Source organism: Mastomys coucha, unplaced genomic scaffold, assembly GCF_008632895.1.
Source record: "Mastomys coucha isolate ucsf_1 unplaced genomic scaffold, UCSF_Mcou_1 pScaffold23, whole genome shotgun sequence".
Taxonomy (NCBI): domain Eukaryota; kingdom Metazoa; phylum Chordata; class Mammalia; order Rodentia; family Muridae; genus Mastomys; species Mastomys coucha.
Window position 1 is genome coordinate 112,885,380 of NW_022196906.1, and position 19,695 is coordinate 112,905,074.

General features: G+C 51.4%; 1 protein-coding gene and 1 long non-coding RNA gene across 3 annotated transcripts in view; one reads left to right on the top strand and one right to left on the bottom strand.

Annotated features, from left to right (window-relative positions):
- The window catches only part of LOC116073292, a 16,147-nt gene extending 14,165 nt beyond the window's left edge, over positions 1-1,982 (bottom strand). Inside the window, exon 1 of the long non-coding RNA XR_004111757.1 lies at positions 1,483-1,982. This is a non-coding gene — a long non-coding RNA (uncharacterized LOC116073292). The remainder of the gene's footprint in view (positions 1-1,482) is intronic.
- The window catches only part of Ctdspl (CTD small phosphatase like), a 121,411-nt gene extending 108,297 nt beyond the window's left edge, over positions 1-13,114 (top strand). For both annotated transcript variants that reach the window (XM_031345086.1, XM_031345087.1), the window contains 3 exons: positions 2,579-2,671; positions 6,850-7,035; positions 9,599-13,114. In XM_031345086.1, the coding sequence (XP_031200946.1) occupies positions 2,579-2,671; positions 6,850-7,035; positions 9,599-9,724 (405 nt within the window). In that variant the 3' untranslated portion in view covers positions 9,725-13,114. The remainder of the gene's footprint in view (positions 1-2,578; positions 2,672-6,849; positions 7,036-9,598) is intronic.
- Positions 13,115-19,695: the final 6,581 nt, after the last annotated feature.

Consider the following 19,695-nt stretch of genomic DNA (forward strand, 5'->3'; position numbering starts at 1 on the left):
TTTTTTTTTTTTTTTTGCTTTTTTTTTTCTCTTTGTCATCGGCAAGCTCTTCAGGAAATGGCTTCATTTATGAATATATTAGAAGCATGGTAGAGGAACTCGTCTTGGAGGATATGGTAGATGTAGCTTTGCCAGATGTTTCTTAGGAATGATGGGACGGACGGTCTCCCCGTCAGACTCAAGGCCTTAAGGGGAGAATATCTGGCCTCATATTCCAGGAAGGAACATTTCCTGGTTCCTGGGCCACACAGGATGTCATTTCTTAAAAGTTGCCAATAAGGATCCTTAACTCTTGAATGCAGTTTAGAGCAATCCAGGCATGTGAAATCAGCTGTTCTAGCCACCCTGTTGCCCGGATGGGAAAACTGAGACTTAGTTAGGGAACGGGTTGCCTCAAGATTATATATGAGAAGTATCAGAATGAGAATTCCTGGCTCCTAAGCCCTCTGGGGCGCTTTCCTTAGACTTGGTTCCCCGTCCAGCTTACCCCCACCTAGCTCTCCGGCCTGTTCTGCAGGACGTGGGACCTGGACAGGTTTCAGGCACGGAGCACTTACCATTCACAGAGCACACACTGAATTAACTCCACCCCGCCAAGCAGTTAGCACTTCTGCACTGGTTGCTGTGTCTAGAGCCGAAGAGTCCTTGAGATGAGGCACAGGAGGAATGCCCAAGTAACATGGAGAGAAAAATAATCCACCACACCACGTGACCTCAAGCACGTCCAGCGTGCAGAACCCACCCCAGCTTCCCTAGCCCCTTCTCTTTGGCAGTAGACACCCCGGGGCTTCAGGGCCGAGAGCAGAAACTCCAGAGAGAAGGAAGGCACAAAAGCTGGAGGACCAAGGCCCTGGCGAAGGCCGTGGCCTCGTTCAAGTAATCCAGGATAGGCTGTGCAGGTCCCAAGGGGCCTATTCTTGGTTACTTGCACGGGGACGCGGGCCTGGACGCCGGCATCCGGGCCCAGGACCCTCCTTTCTGCTAAAGGCGGCAACATCAGAGTTCCCCCGTCAATCTCCAACCCTTTGCATGTAGCCAAGCTTGCTGGCCAAGCAGTCCTCCCAGGGACACGGGACCGGAGGCCACACCCAGTCACTGGCACCAGCAACAAGGAGTGTTGTGAGCAAAGCAGGCCCTGCAGCTGCTACAGCCACACAGCTCTGCCCTCAGCCCAGACCAACATCCCAGCTCAGCAGGCCCTAGTGGTACGAAAGCTAGGCCACCTGTATTCCTCTGGCCCCTCTCTCCACCCTCAGCCGCAGAGCCAGGCCGCCCACCCACCCCTTCAGCTAGCCAGCCGCCTTCTCTCCAAGTCTGCCCTAGGAAGCACCTCTTGCTGGCATGCTGCGAACCTGTGTTCCCATCTGGGAAGTCTGTCCTGCAGTTTGTTTTCCTTGCATGTATGTGGTGCAGTCCTGTATCTTGTCTCCCCTTCCGCAGCCCCCTCCCCTGCTGTCTGCTCTTAGAGGCCCCGTGACTTACTGCCACCTTAACTCTTTACGTCAACTGCTTCCTCGGTGCGCAGTCTCCCAGGCTTCTCTCGCTGCCTATGGTTGGCTGGGCATACAGGCTTTGGCCCCACAGCCATACTTTGCTCGGACTGGAGGCTCAGCTGGCTCTCTCTGTGTGAGCCCCTCCGCATTCAAGGTCAAGACCAGATGTTGCTTTCTGAGGCGCCCTCTGGAAAGGAGACTTGTCTTGAACGAATAGCCCACTGTGAGATTTCTTGTGTTCACTAATTCCTGTCAGTGTGTGCTCAAGACCGAGTGAGCCCGGCAAGGCCCACCACAGGAGTTTCTCCAGAGGATGGGGCTCCAATTCAGCCTGGTCGCTGTACTGAGCACAGTGCTGTGGCCTGGTAATTATGTTTCATTTTAAAGACGTAGCTAACTTCCGGTGGAATTTATTCAAGTTTTAATTGGCCCCTCCCTCTGCCCACTTCCTCTCCCTGGCTTTGCTTTCTCTTTTCCAGTTCCCTCAAATTCCTTTAGCCTCCAGAGACTGCAGCCTGTGTGCTAGGTGAAGCCAGCTGCTTTTCAGGCCTGCCTGGCCTGACCGGGATACACAGAGCCCAACTGTGGGAAGCAGGCCCTTGTCACGGTGAAGCGCTTTCTGTACCTCTTCCGTACCCCTACACAAGCAGGGTGACCTCCATGGTGTCCACTGGAATGTTTTCAAGTGCATTAACCCCAAGGGGTGGGGCCATTCAGGGCTGAAGGCCGCAGCTAATCCTAAACTCCCAGAAGGACAGCACCTACCTACGCTGTGGCCTATGCCCACATAGGGGCTGACTCAGCAAGTGCCAAGGATAGCACACGGGTGAATGAGTGACTTCGACTGGACGTGGCACAGCTGTGCTCCGCTTCCTGGCTCCGAAGATCCTCAAGACCCTTGGTTGGCGTGGTCAGCTTCCCTTTCTCTCTGCGGGGTTGTCTGCACTGAGACGCAGAACCTAGTGCGAGCTTCAGTACGTGGTACATAGGTCTGGCAACAGGAGCGGGGCCCCTGGGCCGCTCTTCCAAGGCCCAGGCTGTCTCTGGCTGCTATGACTGACAGCTCTTGTCTCCTCCCACCACAGGTGTATGTGCTGAAGCGACCGCACGTGGACGAGTTCCTCCAGAGGATGGGGCAGCTCTTTGAGTGCGTGCTCTTTACTGCCAGCTTGGCCAAGGTGCGTCCTGCGTCCTGCATCCTGCATCCCTACTGCCGACTCCCAGCCTTCAACCCAACCTCGACACCCTCCACCACCCCCCAAGCTGCCAAGAGCCCTTTGTTAAAGGTGGAGGGAGCTATTTTTACGGTGACAGGCTCCCACCCCAGATGGGATGGATGCAGGCCATGCGCACACTGCTAGGCTGAGAGGCTTCTGGTTACCATGGTGACAGGGAGCCTTTGGAACAAATACTCCATGAAGTTGCTTTATGCAGCCACCTGAAACCAGTTATCCACAGACAAAACCACGAGACCCTGTCCATTGTGACTGTAGATGGATGCAGGTGTGGGGGAGTCTCCCTCACGCATTGATGGGTAGTCAGGTGTTAGAGTCCCTGTGTCCCTGGGTTTGATGGTCACAGGTTTCAGGGAGGAACAAGCTAAGAGACAGGTGTCAAGTGTCACTGGGAGGCACAGAATGATGGGAGTTCTGACCGCCTTGGGAGCTGAATGGTTTCTGATAAGTTCCTTTACTTCTGGCATGTTGGTTTCTTCTTGTCTAATTGGGGATAATTCCATCTGCCTGATAGAGTTCATTAAATGAAATGGCCCATGTGAACAGCTCAGCGCAGCCCCAGACTCCCATCAAGCAGGCGTTCATTGAGCCCTCACTGTCTTCTGGGCACCATCGTGGGCACTGTCATGGACACAGTCATAGGCTAAACACTCTTGATGTTCGGTATTTACCATCATAAGTATGGACAGCATCCAGACAGGCTTTATAGGTGTCATGTGTGTTAAAAGCAGGTGGAGGAGACCCTAGCTCACCCTCCCAGATCCTTTCTGTGCCCACCATGACTCTCCCAGAGTCAGGCAGTCCACTTGGCCGTACGCACCCACGTCTTCATGGGTACCCCGGAGACTCTGAGTGGCCCCAGAGATGAGTTCTGTGATGTGCAGGTTAACCCTCTGTCTGTGTGTCCGTCTGTGTGTCTGACTGTGTGCCGAACTCCGGGAGCCACCAGGAGCTCCCTCCCCCGTGGCTTGCCTGGCACGGCACCCATACTCAAAGGTCTGTGTGTTGGACCTTTGATTCCAGGTCCTCAACACTGCTGTGCTGGCTGGGACATTCCTGGCTGGGTCTGTATTCTACGCTGACCAAGGCAAGAGCCACCTATTCTGCTCCACCAGCGTCGTCAGCTGGCTTCAACAGGAGCAGCTAACGAGAGATCCCGAGCCTGGGTTTTGATCTCATGTACAAAAAAAACCAGAACACGACCTCAATGAATACATAGTCTTCCCCAGTGGCGCCAAGACTAATTGCACAAGCAGCTTCAATGGCGTTTGTGACGCTGCTCCGGGATGCTTAGGAACCTGAAGTGATAAGCAACCAAATAGCAAGCGGGAAGATTGCACCGGTGCGCTGGACCGAGGGGACCGAGGCTCGTTTTTTTCCTTAGCAAGATTGAAAACTCTTCCTTGGCAGGGTCCCCAGTGTTCGCTTAAACATCCTTGTCTGGGCTGCTCTTCCTGGGCCGTTCCCACCTGCCCCACCATCTGTTTCTCTAGCCCTGTTTCAGAGTTATTCTTGCCTGCAGAGCCAAACCCAGTTCCCAACATGGCCTCAGCCTTTTCAGCCCCGATGGTCAGAGTTCCGGGCTCTGGATGATGAGTTTAGCTCAGCACTCAGCCAGCAGCTTTTGTACACTGCCCCTGCCACCTGCTCGGGCCTGCAGGGCCAGGGCACTGACTCCCAGACTGCCATGGTAACTGCTGGTTTGTCCTGCATTATTCAGTTCATTTGCCCCTTATGCTTGGTAGGGCACCAAGGAGAAAGGCTGAGCCCCTGCCTCCGGTGCCTATAGTCGTCATTCCAGTCTTGCAGGCCTGGAGCCCCTAGACGCTTCCCTGAAAGATGATTGCCAGGACTGGAGAGATGACCCAGCCCTAGCCACCTTTGCAGAGGATCCAGGTTCAATTCCCAGGACCCACATGGCAGCTCACAACTGTCTGTAACTCCAGTTCCAGGGGGTCCAGCGCCCTCACCTGACCTCTGTAGATACTGTACACACAGGGTGCCCATATGTACATATATACATACAAGCAAAGTACCCAGACACTTAAGTTTTTTTAAATCCACCTTTTAAAAATATAAAACCGGGGGCTGGAGAGATGGCTCAGCAGTTAAGAGCACTGACTGCTCTTCCAAAGGACCTGAGTTCAAATCCCAGCAACCACATGGTGGCTCAGAACCATCTGTAATGAGATCTATCGCCCTCTTCTGGTGTGTCTGAAGACAGCTACAGTGTACTTACATATAATAAATAAATAAATCTTTGGGCCGAAGCGAGCAGAGCCAAGCAGAGGTCCTGAGTTCAATTCCCAGCAACCCCATGATGGCTCACAGCCATCTGTATAGCTACAGTGCACTCATACACATAAAATAAATAAATAAATCTTTAAAAAAATATATAAAACCGAAAGTCTGATTACCACACTGATGGTCGCAGAGGAGAAAGGAGCCATCTTCCCCCCTGCCTCTACCCTTTGTCCACTGCTCACACGCCCCCTAGCCCCTTCAGTCACAGAGTGCTCTAAGCTGCTTGGTCAGAGACAGATGCAGCTGGTCCCCTTGGGGTTCCTCAGAGCTGGAAGGACTTTCCCACCGACCCAGCCACTGTGCATCCTACTGTGTCCTTCATGACTCAGCCTCAGGTGTCCGCTCCCTCCCTGAAAGGGTTGCCAGCCCTGGGGCCTCCTGGCTGTGTGCCTCGCAGGATGAGGTGCTGAGGGGATGTGGTGTTTGCCGTTTGCCGTGTGCTGATTCCTACGACATTAGAGAAGCAGTGGGAGTTTGAAGCAGGTTTGGGATAGGATGCTGTGTGCCCTCCAGTGGTTGGTTACTCTGACAGCTGTGAGGTAAAGGGCTGGGAGGGGAGGCCCAGCAGGATACAGGAGCCTCCCAAGTCAGGAGGCCTGCCTGGTCCAGGAACTTAAGAAATAAAGGTGGGAGTTGAGATATTTTTGGAGAGGAAACTGACAGGAACTTCTGATGGATTCTGGGGGAGAGAGCCATAAGGATGCCGTGCTTTCTGACATAGACCGAGAGAGAATACCACAATCCCAAAACGCTTCCAGTCATTTCAGGGCCTTTTTAAAAAGTGGTCTAAGAGGCCAGCGAGATGGGCCAGTGGTTCAAGGCACCTGCCACGCAAGCCTGGCCAGCTGAGGTCAATCCCTGGAACCACAATGAAGGCAGGAGGGAAAAGCAGTTCCCTGAGGTTGCCCTCTGACCGCCAGGTGCACATCATGGTGCGCCTGTGCGCAACAATGGGAACTTCTAAGTGAAAGCAAAGTAGGTCTGGGAAGGCTTAGTTGGTAAAATGTTGCCAAGCATCGGCAACCAGGCAGAAAGCCAGTGTGCCCCAGTCATCCCGCACTGGGGCGGAGACAGGGGGATCCCTGGGGCTCTCTGGACAGCTGGTCTAACCGAATCATGAGCTTCGGTGCAAGGAGTGAGACCCTGTCTCAAAGAATAAGGCTGAGAACAATAAAGAAAGACATCTGATGCTGACCTCTGGCCTCCACACGCATGCACACAGTCACAGATACACACACACACACACACACACACACACACACACACGTGCACACACATACACAGACATGCACCAAAACAAGGAGGAATCCTAGGCCATTTCTTACAAGGCTCTCCAGCTTTGTAACTGTCTGCTTTTCTGAATGCTCAGATGAGCCTGCTCCCCTCCTCCTCCTTCAGGCCTCCTCCCACCCTTTCTCTCTCTCAAGCTCCCCTGCCTCCAAACCTCCTCCCACCCTCTCTCTCTCTCAAGCTCCCCTGCCTCCAAACGACTTTCTTTTTTTCTTTAACTTCTTTTCTCTAGCCTCCTCTGGGCAGCTGCCAAAATTTACAGCTTGCCAGACCTGGGTTTTTTTTTTCTTTCCAAATCTAATAAAATACACCAAACCAGAAAGTCTGAGGCTGATATGGTGATTCACCACAGCCTGTAATCTCAGCACACAGGAGACTGTGGCACAGGAGGGCTCCCTCTTGGACTTCTAATCGAGAGTGCATCTTAAACACCACCACCCCAACAAAGAATGTGGGTCCTGGTGTCAGAGGTCCCAGTCTCAGGCCCCTCCGGGTGCCTCGACTTCACCGAGATTCTGTCTTTCCAGTATGCAGACCCTGTGGCCGACCTCCTGGATAGATGGGGTGTGTTCCGGGCCCGACTCTTCAGAGAATCCTGTGTTTTCCATCGTGGGAACTATGTGAAGGACCTGAGTCGCCTGGGACGGGAGCTGAGCAAAGTGATCATCGTGGACAATTCTCCTGCCTCCTATATCTTCCACCCTGAGAACGCAGTAAGTCATCGTAGGGGAGGAGCTGGAGGCTCTGTCTGAGCTGCAACCTAAAAGCCAGTTCTGAAACGTGGGCTCAAGGCACACTCTGGGCTTGGCATCTTTTTTTTTTTTTTTTGCCAGCTCTTGACTCAGCCACGTAGTGACAACATGACTATTTAACCTCCCTCTTCATCCACAAGTGAGATGACAGGGATGCTGCTCTTCTGGGAGTGTTGGAGGACTCAGTCAGTGCATAGACCCATGCTCAGGCCTGGCAAGTGCTCTGTTCAGCACAGTGCCTCTCCTTTGCAGGCTGATATTGTTATGGAGTGGGCTCTGCCAGTCAGTACATCATGGAGCCGCCCAGATCCGTATGACCTCTCAGACTCAGGGGCAGCCCCTCCACAGAAGTATGTCTTCCACAAGAATGAATAAAGCAATTTAGAAATGGCTTGCCATCGGACTGTCAGCTCTGCCACCTCAGAGTGATGCCGTAGAAGCCGAAGCAGGGAGGCTCCTGACACACAGCTCCCTGGAGCATAGCTACCCTTGGTGCCTACTCGCCAGGGTGATGTGGCTCTCGGAGCAGGGGAGTGGTGCCCTCTGCTACTTACTGGGCTCTTCTAAGAAGAACAGATCAGCCAGGGTCACCACATCAAGCCAGATCATGCCCTGAGATACACGTGCTTCTCAGGCTCACCCAGCCTGCAAGGAAAGCACGTCCTCTTCAAGTCCAGAATTCTATAGCTCCCCTTATAGTAAGGGGAGAAAAAACTAAATTCAGTTGAATGGTGAAAATAAAATCAAACTGCCTTACAGCTAACTGTATCTACATTGCTGGGTGTGGTGGCTCACACCTTTAATGTTAGGCAAATGAGCTCTCTGAGTTCAAGGCCAGCCTGGGCTAGGTAGTAAGGCTGTTTAAATAGGTTCGTGTTATCATATCAGTCAAATTCCACGTTCTGCACCTTGCCTGTGATAGACTAGGAATCTGTGCCCTACAGTCTCCTGGCCCTTCCCACACACCACATAGCCATTTCTGGTGTCGGCTAGGCACACTGCACGGAGTCCCCCGGAAGTCAGGATCTAAAGAAGGTTCATGCGTTGCTTCAATTAACATCTGTTTTTCTTTGATCTTAACCTTCTTCTTCTCTCGCCATTTTTCTTCTCTATCATTTATTTTGTCTTAGGGGAATTTTCTACATTCTGGTGTTGTCTAGTGGTTAGGACTTAGTAATAAATGTTTTTCTATCCCACTACCGCCTTCGGGCAAGCAGCTAGACTTCCTATCTACTATTTGATTAGACTCAGGCTTCTGTTTAAAATTTTTCTTTTTATGGCTTTATTTTTTAATTATTTATTTAATGTATATTGTATATTTATTTAATGAGTACATTGTAGCTGTCTTCAGACACACCAGAAGAGCCACCATGTGGCTGGGATTTGAACTCAGAACCTCTGGAAGAGCAGTCAGTGCTCTTAACCATTGAGCCATCTTTCCAACCCTTATGGTTTTTTTTATAATTACCTATTTGTGTTTATGAGGGAAAAATATGATCATGGATGCAGTACCTGTGGAGGCCAGAAGAGGGTGTCAGAGCCCCTGGAGCTGGAGTTACTGGTGGCTGTGAGCTGCCTGACGTGGGTGCTGGGAACTGAACTCGGGTCCTCTGCAAGAGCAGTGTGTGTGTTCTTAGCCACCAAACCATTTCTCTGGCTCCTCTCTTTAATTTTTAAAGACGTTATTTTGTTTTTACTTATGTGTGTGCACCTGCTTGCTCATGCACACATGCAGTATCTATCCAGAGAGGCTGGAAGATCCTCCAGAGCTGGAGTTACAGGGAGCCAAGAGTCACTTCGTGTAGGTGCTGGGAACTGAACTCAGGTCCTTTGGAAGAGCAACATGTCTTAGTGGCTGAGCCATCTCTCTGGCCCCTTCTTTTTTTCTTTTCTAACAAAAATATACCATGGATAAGGCCTTTGATGTGGTTCAATTGTTAGAGCAATTACCTAGCAAGGCCTAGGGATCAATCCCAAGGACTGGATGTAGAAAAGTAAATATATTCCTTTGTATTTCCTCTCATTTCTCTTTGAATCTCTTCTCTGACCTCCTAGCTCCGCCCCACTGCTGCCCCTCCTCCCTCTACCTAAAGCTAAAGGGAACATCTCCATGTTTACCTCATTACTACTAAGCCTGGGCAGGAATTCTCTCCTTCTCTTTACACAGAGCTCAGAGCAGTAGCCTCAAGGAGAGGCCTGGTGTACCTAGTGGGCCCTGTGGTTGGTGGTTGGCAGACAACCCTGGAGAGGCATCTGGGGCTCTGATGGGCAGTGGGCCAATTCAGTGCAGTAAAAAGAGCTTTGGAAACAAGCAGGGAGCGAGTGAGTGGCCATCTTTTCTGCAGGAGGAAAGCTAAAGGGGAAAACACACACGCTGGCGACCCTCTGCCTCGCCGAGGGTCTCTTGCCTGTGTCAGTCTGCTCGGGCACTAGCTAACTCTGGACTAACAGGTTATAGGCAGGTTGATGATCCGGTGTCCCCCCATGAGTCCATACCTCTGCCCCCTCACACTCTGTCTTGCAGGTGCCTGTGCAGTCCTGGTTTGATGACATGACAGACACAGAGCTGTTGGACCTCATCCCATTCTTCGAGGGCCTGAGCAGGGAAGATGACGTCTACAGCATGCTGCATAGACTCTGCAGCAGCTAGCCCTGGCCTTGGCCCATCTGTGCCTGTGCACTCTGGAACCCCTGGCTCAGGGGACCTGCCCGGCCTCAGCTCCCCGAGTGCAGCCTGGGAAGACTCCGTGCTCTGGGCCACAGGGTGAATGTCACCATGCCTACCTGTTTTGTTTTTTTTTAAAGAACAGAAACAACTATTTTAAAGGAAAAAAAACTCTTTTAATAGATTTCATAAACAGACTGCATTTTACAAGATTCAATTTTCTTAAAACATACCAAAAAGAAAAAAACAAAAAAAGAAGAAGCAAACAAGAACTTTGATATCTCCCGACTCCCTTTCAACTGACCTCCCCTTCCAAGCAGATAGACCAGTCCTCTTGGTCCCAGTGCGGAGCAGCTGACCCAACTCAGAATCTCTTTCCTACAGGATGAAGTGCCTTTTTGAATGTTATTTTAAGCTGAAAGTTAATTTTTTGTATAAAGCCTATTTCCAAACACCTTTTAATCTTTTACAGTCTTAGATAGACAAGACAAACAGGACAATTTTATAGACCCTGGTAGCCTGTGTGTGGTGGGGTGAGGATGTGGTCAGAGAGAACAGTGGGTCACAGGAGCCTACCTCCCAACGTGTGTAACGGCCAAGCGTGGCCTGCACGGGGTCTGGCTCCCTCTGACAGCACTTTTCTCCTGACTGTCATTGCCTCGTTTCTGACCAGTCTGGAATGTACCTGCCAATGGCCCAATGCTTATGAAACAGCTGGTTCCTCTTATGATGGTTTCTGAGGTTGTTAAAAATGTGTCTTTGAGGTTGCATTTTCGCCCTTGGGAAGTGACATTGTGTCGTCACGTGTGCTTTCCCACAACTCCACGTGTCTGTCCCTTGTTGTTCTGTTGTCATTGGTTTGAGGAGAGCAGTTACAGAAAACCCTGAAACCCTTGGATCGTCAAGTCCTCCCCTTCAGAAGCTGGGTGCACGTGGAGCTCGCTGCTCAGACTTAGCTGCTACTGCGCTCCTGCCACCAAATGGACCTGACCAGCGGCTGTCACACTGTTCTTAGCCACTGTGCCTATGCGTAGAAGTCGCTCACCGCTCAGCTGCAGACAGGGTCACAAGCAGGTGTCCCAAGCCATCAAGCAAGGCACCCTTCTTTGGCTCCGCCCACCGCCAAAAAATGCCAAAGGGCACAAAGGTTTTTAAAAAAAAAAAACAAAACCGAAGGGCCAAAGCACCGCTCAGGTGGCTCAGGTGCAGCATTCACTTTCCACTGCAGTCAACGTCAGAGCCTAAGCTGGAACTCTCCGGTCTCCCTTGAGAACCTGTGTCCTCAGCCAGCCATCACGCTGGTGTGGCTCAAGTCCACCTCTCAGCCTCTTTGGAAGCACAGCCTCTTCGAGCCAAGGGTTGGAGAAGCCTGCCTTGATGGGAGACTCATCTCTCCAAACCAGGGAGACAGACTTCTCCCTGGAGCCCGGGGGTCTCTTCCCACCCACGCCCGGTTTGGTGTTTAATCTGTGTTACATCGATCTTCCGAAGAACGACCAGAGAGCCCTTTGTTTTGGCACCGATGCCTTAGTCCTCTGTGGGTTGGGCCTCAGCAAGAATTCTGCTGGGAGTCGCTGACATTGTCAAGATTTAAAGTCAGGGGTCAAACTTTAAAAAAAAAAATTTTTTTTTCTTTCATTCACAAAATAATGAAGCCAGCTACTAGGCCTGTCTTCCCACAGTGCCTGGTCTGGGAAGCCACTGTGCAATCAGAACAGAGTACGTCAGGGCCATTCAGATCACCTGAACCCAGCATGCCCTGTGCCAATTAAAATAGAAACTGCCCCTTCGCTAAGCGTTTCCACAGGTGATGACAGCTCCATGGCAGACCCGCATACACCGTAAGCCCTCATGGAAAACCAGTCCTTAGCCGATCCTGCTGCCTTAAGTGTCTTGGGTGTTTCAGAGTCTGCCGTGGGTTGACTTCCAAGCAGAATAAGGCCCAGATGGAACCTCAGATCTTTGTGTCGGTGTCACGGGGCCTTATCTGAAAAGGGGGGCAGAATGGATTGAAATTCCAGAATATTTCAGGGGAAGCGAGCCTAGAAATAGTGCTCTACTTCAGCCAGGTTCGAGGCCAACCCTTGGCCTTACAGTCCTGGGGCTGCGTGTACCCATGCACTCCGGGGAGAGCTTCCAGGTGGGGAGCCCCATTCTTGCCACCACAAACATGAATGCCTTGGGTGGGTGGCAGAGACTCTGAGGTTTCTGAAATCTGCACCTTATCTGACCAAGCTCCAAAAATGCCAATTTTTATTTCCTTTTTTTTTAAAAAAAAAAATCCGCTTTATGTACATAATTGAAAAAAATCTATATTTTTAATCAGTTACATGTAAATGAAGCAATAGAACTCTAACAAGGCCAAGAAAGGAGACGAATGTTCGAGGTTTATTTTCTTAAGGTAAATACGGGTATTGCTTTTAATTGTAAGTTTATTAAGATGTGGGCTTGAAAACGTATCAGCCACTTCTCTGTGCCATATCCTCCCCACGTTACCAAAACACTCCATCTCCTTAGCCCAAAGAAGCATTTGATGTCCCAAGCCCACGGTCCTCTCAGCTCCAGGTGAGGACCCCTCTCTTAGACACGCGCTTTCCATGCGAAGGTCTGGAGCAGGGTGGCTTGGGTTGGTGGACTCGAGCCTACAGCTTTTGCTTGACCTCAAGTGGGGGCTACCTGGGCACCCCTGACCCCGAGGATGTTAATGTTCTTGTCTTCCATTTGTTCTGGAATCCTCCGTGTCGGTCTGTGGTCTGCACTAGCTGTTTGTAAACAGTATGTTTGTATCTTAATCGCACCGATGGCAGTGGGTGGTGATCCCTCTGACACGGTGCAATGTTGAGGTGGCTTTGGGGGCATGAGGACGTCCACTAACTTGTCCCGGTCACAGTATTTGAAGTTGGGGGTACGAAAATGAGACCTGTGATTGTGTAAAGCCCGGCAGTGTTTTACAACCCTGTATTTCAAAGATGGCGTTCTAATAAAATCCAGAAACATGCAGCCCTGTTGGTCAAACACTCGTGACGTTTGTGCCTCTGCTTCTCATGGTGCTGTGCTGGACAGCTGGCATGCCAGGGTTCAAGAAGAGTGGATGGCCTACCGTGCTCCTGGTTCTCTGTGCAAACTTGCTGGCTGCCTCTGTTCCTAGTTTACTGTAAATCTGACTACATCTATCCCTGGAGTGGCCCTGAGGATAGGTGCCCCCAGGGGTGGTGACATTGCTGTCTGGGGAGTTACAGTTTCCTTCTGGACGTTTGAATGTGCCACTCCAGTGCCACTTGGGAAACACCACATGTTGGAATGTGCACGATGCTCCGGGCAAGTATTGTCAATCAGTGACTTCCCTCCTGCCAAAAATAAACTCGTCAAACTGCACTGTCTTGTGGTCGACCTGCTTCACCGGAGGTTTGGCCTCTCCTCCCTGTCTTTTTTCCCCCTGCTTGCCTTCCTGTTGACACCGTGGGCCCTGATGGTCCCACTCTTACAGAGTAAAATGAACAGAGCCAAGGGGTGCTGTGCCAAAGTTCTTGTCTCCCCAGAAAGCTAGAAAAACACCCAGCCCAAATCGATGGTCACTTGCCAAGTGGCCGCCGCTCCACCCTCTGGTCCTCTTTTCCCAGGTAAGTGTTGTGACTCCATCCATCCATAAGGACTCCATCCCTACCAGCAGACTACCACGTGGACTTTGTCCTGGGACCAGTCCTCTTAGGATACTAACAGACATTATAGTTCCAGCATCGCCAACTCAGGGCACACTATATAGACCATCCCAGGAGACCTTACATTGCCTCAGAGATAAATTCTAATGCTCCATGACGAGTCTGTGGTGCATCCCGGGTCCCTGCCCTTGGTAACAGGGCTGCTGCCCACACAGAAAAGCATCACTTTGACCTAAGCTGGTTCTGACTGCCCCCATCCATTCTGTCATCCCTTCCCTTTGCTCCCCAGTCCTTTCCTGTCTCACCTCTGCCTTCAGCCCAACTTTGTGATTCTTTCCACCTCTGTGAACACATAGGCCTGTGGCAGCCCTGGGGTCAGATGCCTAATGATGGCCCAGGCAGGTGAGAAGGAGAGTCACCACGGAGAGGACACTCAACTGGGACTTGAGCTCACTCAGATGCCCTCTGTTTGTGGTCTGTCTGCTGCATGGCAGAAGAACTGGAGAGTAGGAAGGGACAGCCTGGGGACAGCAGGGAGCTAGCTGGCATGAGCATACGGGCATGAGGTGCCTGTGGGCTGTTGGCAGGGTCCCTGAAGTATCCAGACTTGATTGCATGTTGCTTCCCCTTTGCGGGAGATAGTTATAAATCAAAAGGATGCTCAAAGCCCAGTACATCTAACTAAGGGGCACCAGGCTAACCCCCCCAAGAGACTGGATGCTCAGGCTGTGAAGCAAGCAGGCACCCCCCCCCAACCTTTCCAACCAAACCCCCAGTGGCTACGCTGAGAATTACTGAGAGAGAGAGTATCCCTCCAGCAGGCCTCCCCAACCCACACGCCACCTGGGGACTCATTTGATTTGGGTTTTTGAGACAGGATGTGTAGCCCTGACTGGTCTTGAACTCACAGAGATCTGCCTGCTTCTGCCTTCCAAGTGCTGGGAATTAGAAGCCTTGTTCCACCTGGAGGCTCTCAAAGGTACCAAATCTTGATGGGTAACAACTCAGGGGATGAGAGCAGTTGCTGAGTCAGCAGGCCCTGAGTTTGAATTCCCAGCACCCACATAGGACAAAAACCTTGAATACAAGCATGAGAGCCTGAGTTTAATCCCTAGAATACACATGAGAAGTGCCAGTTGTGGTGGCACACCCTCATGATCTCAGACCTGGGGCAGCAGAGCCTGGTGGGTTCCTGGGGCTCCCTGGTCATTCATCCTAGCCTACCTAGTTGGTAAGCTCTAAGCCAAGACAGACCTTGTCTAAAGAAGATGGGCATCATCCTGAGGATAACTTTCCAGCCTCAGACGTGTATGTATGTACACATGTAGCCACATGCAAGCCTGCACATACACACCAGCACATGCACAGACAGAAAAAGATAGACTCTTCAAGGCCACGCTGGCTGCTTCAACTCAGACCTCTCAGGATGGGAGCTGTCCTACCAACATGGCTCAATGTGCAGCCAGGGCTAGGAGCTGCCGACCAGCTACAAAGGACCAGAACCGCTAGGGGCCTGGTACCCACAGAGCATGGCTGCCGCGAGTGAGGCTTTGGAGAGCTGACGTATAGTGTTCTTAGGAAAATGCTTCATACGTGTTCATTGCTACAGAAGACCCTATAAAGGTATACAAAGTGCCCTTCTTGGGCACTGGGGGCCTCTGCAAGGCTGGAGCCATGGCAGTCCTGGGGGGCATCCTGGTTGAGGGGCCGGAGCAATGGCTCAGGAATTAAGAACACCGTTGCTCTTGCAGACTGGTTTTCAGGCCCCTTATGTGACTCACAACCTGTAACTCCAGCCCCAGGGGAATCCAATGCCCTTTTCTGGCCTCTGAGAACTAGGCACATACCCGACGCACAGACATAAACAGGCGTTCGCACATACAGATGAAATAAGTAAGTTTTGTAAGCATGGGCTAGGTCAAGCGAATGGGAACCCAGGTCACCTGCCAGGAACAGAACCCAGCTGTCCACTCTCCTGCATCAACAGTGGGACAGTGTCCTTCCCCAGGCTGCTGCTGTTCTGGCTATGTCACACCACTCAGAGCAAAGTAGTGGTGAGGCTGTGTGCATTGCAGGGGGCTGTGATTCATCTGTCCAGGGTAACTTGGAGTTCCGCTAAGGCCCACAGAACATGACTCCCAGGTGCTATCCGCCTTGGGGACAGAGTCACTTCTACTCTCTTGTCCTGGAGCTAGATGTGGGGGACCCAGCACCACACAGCTATCCCACAGCAAGGAGTCAGAGTGGAAGGGACAGGATCAGGATCTCCAAGCACTCCAAGTTGTCAGCAGGACCAGGGTCAGATGACTCTCCCCGCCCCAGGGACTCCCTGAGAGATTACACACCAGTCTAGGAGAAACTAGGTAAGGAGGGAGGGGGACATAGGGGTGGAGCCTACTCGGGGCTGCTCCTTCAACTAAGTCAATATTGACATGGAAAACGTAGGAGGTAAGTGGGTAAGAACATAGTAGTCCCAAATCCCTGGGAACCTCCCAGTTAGGGTTGTAGGGCTGCCTGGGTCACAGAAATAATGGGATGAGGAACTCACGAGACAGTGCCAGCCAGGCAGGCCCAGGTCAGTCAGACTACACATTAACAGCTGAGAACTAAGGGTTAGGGTGCTTATGTCTGTGAGGGAAGATGGCCAAGCTGAGTGAATGGACCAGAACCCCTTTCTTGCTCTAGGGAATGAGAGAGAGAGAGAGAGAGAGAGAGAGAGAGAGAGAGAGAGAGAGAGAGAGAGAGAGAGAGAGAGAGAGAGAGAGAGAGGGAGGGAGGGAGGGAGGGAGGCAGAGAGAGAGAGAGGCAGAGAGAGAGAGAGGGAGAGACAGAGAGAGGGAGAGAGGGAAGGAGGGAGGGGGAAAGGAGGGAGGGAGGATGAACCTTGTACCCTCAATATTGAGGTGTCTGTGAGCCTACCCTGGGTCTCAGTCTCCGGAGTCTCTGCCGTAGGTGTAATGGCCGCAGCAAGGATGATCCAAGCCAAACACTGAGACTCAGGTTCGAGTCTGCCTGCCACCTCTGCAGGCTCTGCCCCTAAAGTTGGGGTGGTCCTGCCCAGGCAGTGTCATCTGGGCCCTAGGAACACAAACTTTTGAGGAGAGGGGCTTTTGGGGAAACCTTGTGCCTATCATTAAGCCTGGGGCTGGTTTGTGCTAGGTGTGGTACACTTCCCAAGCTAAGGGACCCACTGGGGAAGAAATGTCAGCTCTCTTATGCATTCATTTATTTATATATTGTTTTTTGAGACAGGATTTCTCTGTGTGGCCCTAGCTGTCCTGGACTCACTCTGTAGACCAGGCTAGCCTTGAATTCACAGAGATCCACCTGCCTCTGCCTCCCAAGTGCTGGGATTAAAGGTGTGCACTACCACTGCCCGGCTGTCAGCTCATTTTTTTAAGAGCCTAAGAGGGGCCCTGGTGGCACACACCTTTAATCCCAGCACTTGGGAGGCAGAGGCAGGCAGATTTCTGAGTTCGAGGCCAGCCTGGTCTACAGAGTGAGTTCCAGGACAGCCAGAGCTATACAGAGATACCCTGTCTCAAAAAGCAAAAACAAAAACAAAGTCTTCTAAAAGAGCCTAAGAAATGACCCTAAGGTCATTCACCAAATGTAGGGTGCCAAAGTAGGGGCAGAGACTGACTGCGGAGAAAAATTCACTGCCCTGTTTCCATATGGTACACATGCCTGCTTGCACACACAGACACATAGAGACACACGCATTCACACATATACACACAGACTCACACACACACTCTGTGAGACCACCGTAACTACAGAACATCAGCCACCCTCCTTAAAGACATAGCACTGGCCAAGTCTCACCCGCAACAGGTCCACGGTCCACCTGGGCATGGAGAAGGGTCCAGTCCACAGAGTTTCCCGGTGAGGGCAAGAAGTAGCAAATGACTGGGGCAGAGGCTGCTCCTGCGTATTTCAGCTCAGACCTAGATGCAGAAGGAACAGAGATGAGCCCTGGAGAGGCAAGGCCTGGGAAAAGGACACCAGGAAGTAAGCGGCATGAGGAAACAGAGCAAAATGAGCTGGGTGCCTTCAAGCTAGAAATCAGGAGCAGTGGAGGGCGTGGCCAGATATGCAACTGGAGGGAGACCAGGTAGTGTGGGCCTCACTGTGAGTCTAGCAGCATGTGCTTGGGGACAAGGCATTGGTGAGAGACGCAGAGGAAAATGCACCCCTGAAGCTGGTCAAAATAGGGACAGAAAGTGTGTGTGTGTGTGTGTGTGTGTGTGTGTGTGTGTGTGTGTGTGTGTGCCTGTGTTTGTGTAAATGTGTATGTGATTTGAGTATGTGTCTGAGTGTCTGTGCCTGTGTGTGATGTGTGCATCTGAGTGTATGTGTGTTTGTATGAGTGAGTGTTGTATGTCTGTGTGTGTGAATGAGCATGTGTGTCTGTGTGAGTGTGTCTGTGTGTGTATGTGTGTGTGTGTGTGGTTTGTGTGTGTCTGTGTGTGCAGTTTGAGTGTGTGTGTCTGGGTGTATGTGTGTTGAGTCTGTGTGTATTAGCGAGTGCGTGTCTGTGCGTATGCATGTGGGTATGTTTGTATGAGTGAGTGTGTGAGTGTGTGTATATGTATGTGATGTGTGTCTGTATGTGCATTTGTGTGTCTGTGTCTGTGTCCCTTTGTCAGGAGTCAGGGACAGGGGTGTTGGCACACTGACAAGTGCACTTGCTCTTCCGGAGGCCAGAGGCTGACAGATATCCAGATGTCTTCCTCAGTCATGTCTCCAGGTCACTTTCTGAGACAGCATCTATCCCTCACTGAGCCCAGGCCTCACCTAGAGTGTCTAGTGAGCCCTTGGGCTCCAGTCTCCTCACCACTATTCCACCCCAGCCTCAGTGCTGGGCTAAGGCGTGAGCGACCATACTCGGCTTACATGGGCCCCGATGTGTGGACAGTGAGTGTTCTACCTGCTGGGCCATCTTGTCGGCCCCATCAAATTGGGGAGGTGGAGATATGTGTGGATGCCACAGAGCTGTACACTTAGAAATGTGGAGTGATGCACACCTTTAATCCCAGCACTCAGGAGGCAGAGGTTGTCGGATCTCTGTGAGTGGGAGGCCAGCCTAGTGGACACAGTGAGACTCTGCCTCAAAAAAGAAAACCAACAAAAAAACTGTGAGGGTAAATGTTTTTGTTTTGTTTTGTTTCCTTTTCTGAGACAGGATCCCACTCTGTAGCCCATACTGGCCTGGACCTTTCAATCTTCCTGCCTCCACCTCCGCGGTGTGGTGCGGTGCTGCGATTATAGGTGGGTGCCTAGCCCTAGGATGGTTTTAAAATTTTTAATTAATAAAGCTAATAATTTTAAGTGGCCTCTGTGAGCTCCAGGCCATCCTGGTCTACAGAGCAAGTTCCAGGATAGTGATTTGTTTTGTCTGCCCCCTCCCAAGATGAAGTTTCTCTATGTAGCCCTGGCTGTCCTAGAACTCACTTTGTAGACCAGGGCTTCAAACTCACAGAGAACCACCGACCTCTGCCTCCTGATTGCTAGGATTAAAGGTGTGCTACACCACTGCCCGGCTTATTATTTTAATGTAATATATGAAGTTTAAGATTCCATACAAGTACACAATGTATTTTGATGATGTTCAGCCCCTGTTCATCTTCCTAACTCCTTCCCAGCCCAGAGCCACACCCACGGGGCCCAGGAGAGTGACGGGAGGGGGGTGGGAGTGTGACGGGGGCCCAGGAGAGGACAGTAACAGGGCCCAGGAGAGTGATGGGGGCCAGGAGAGTGACGGGGGGCCCAGGAGAGTGACAGATTTGAAGGATTCAGCTGTCTTTCTGTATCTGCAGGTTCCACAGCTGTGGATTTGATTAACTTGAATGAAACCACTGGAGGGAAAGTTATGATTACTGAACTTGTTTAGACTGCTTTCCTTGCCTGTTCCCTGGGTGTGACAACCGTGTACAGCATTTCATTGTTTTCAATAAGTGGTCTAGATCTGATTGAGAGTATAGGGAAGGCTGAGGGAGCCGCGTGTGTGAACGCTAGCTCATCATCTTGTATGATGGGATTAAGCCTTCCATTTTGATATCCGTGGGGGACCAGAATTAGTCTCTCTACAGATATCAAGGCACAGCCGTATTTTACCATAAGTTATAAAGCTATGGGAGGGCCCCTGGAGGGGGACATGCTAGCACACTCCTGTAATCATAGCATTCTGAAGGTGACTCATGCCACCAACTGGCTGAAGCTGACTCACAGAGCAGGGCAATAGGCAGGAAGCAATGTGACTACCCAGTTCAGGGGGAAGACCATGTCTAGGTGTGG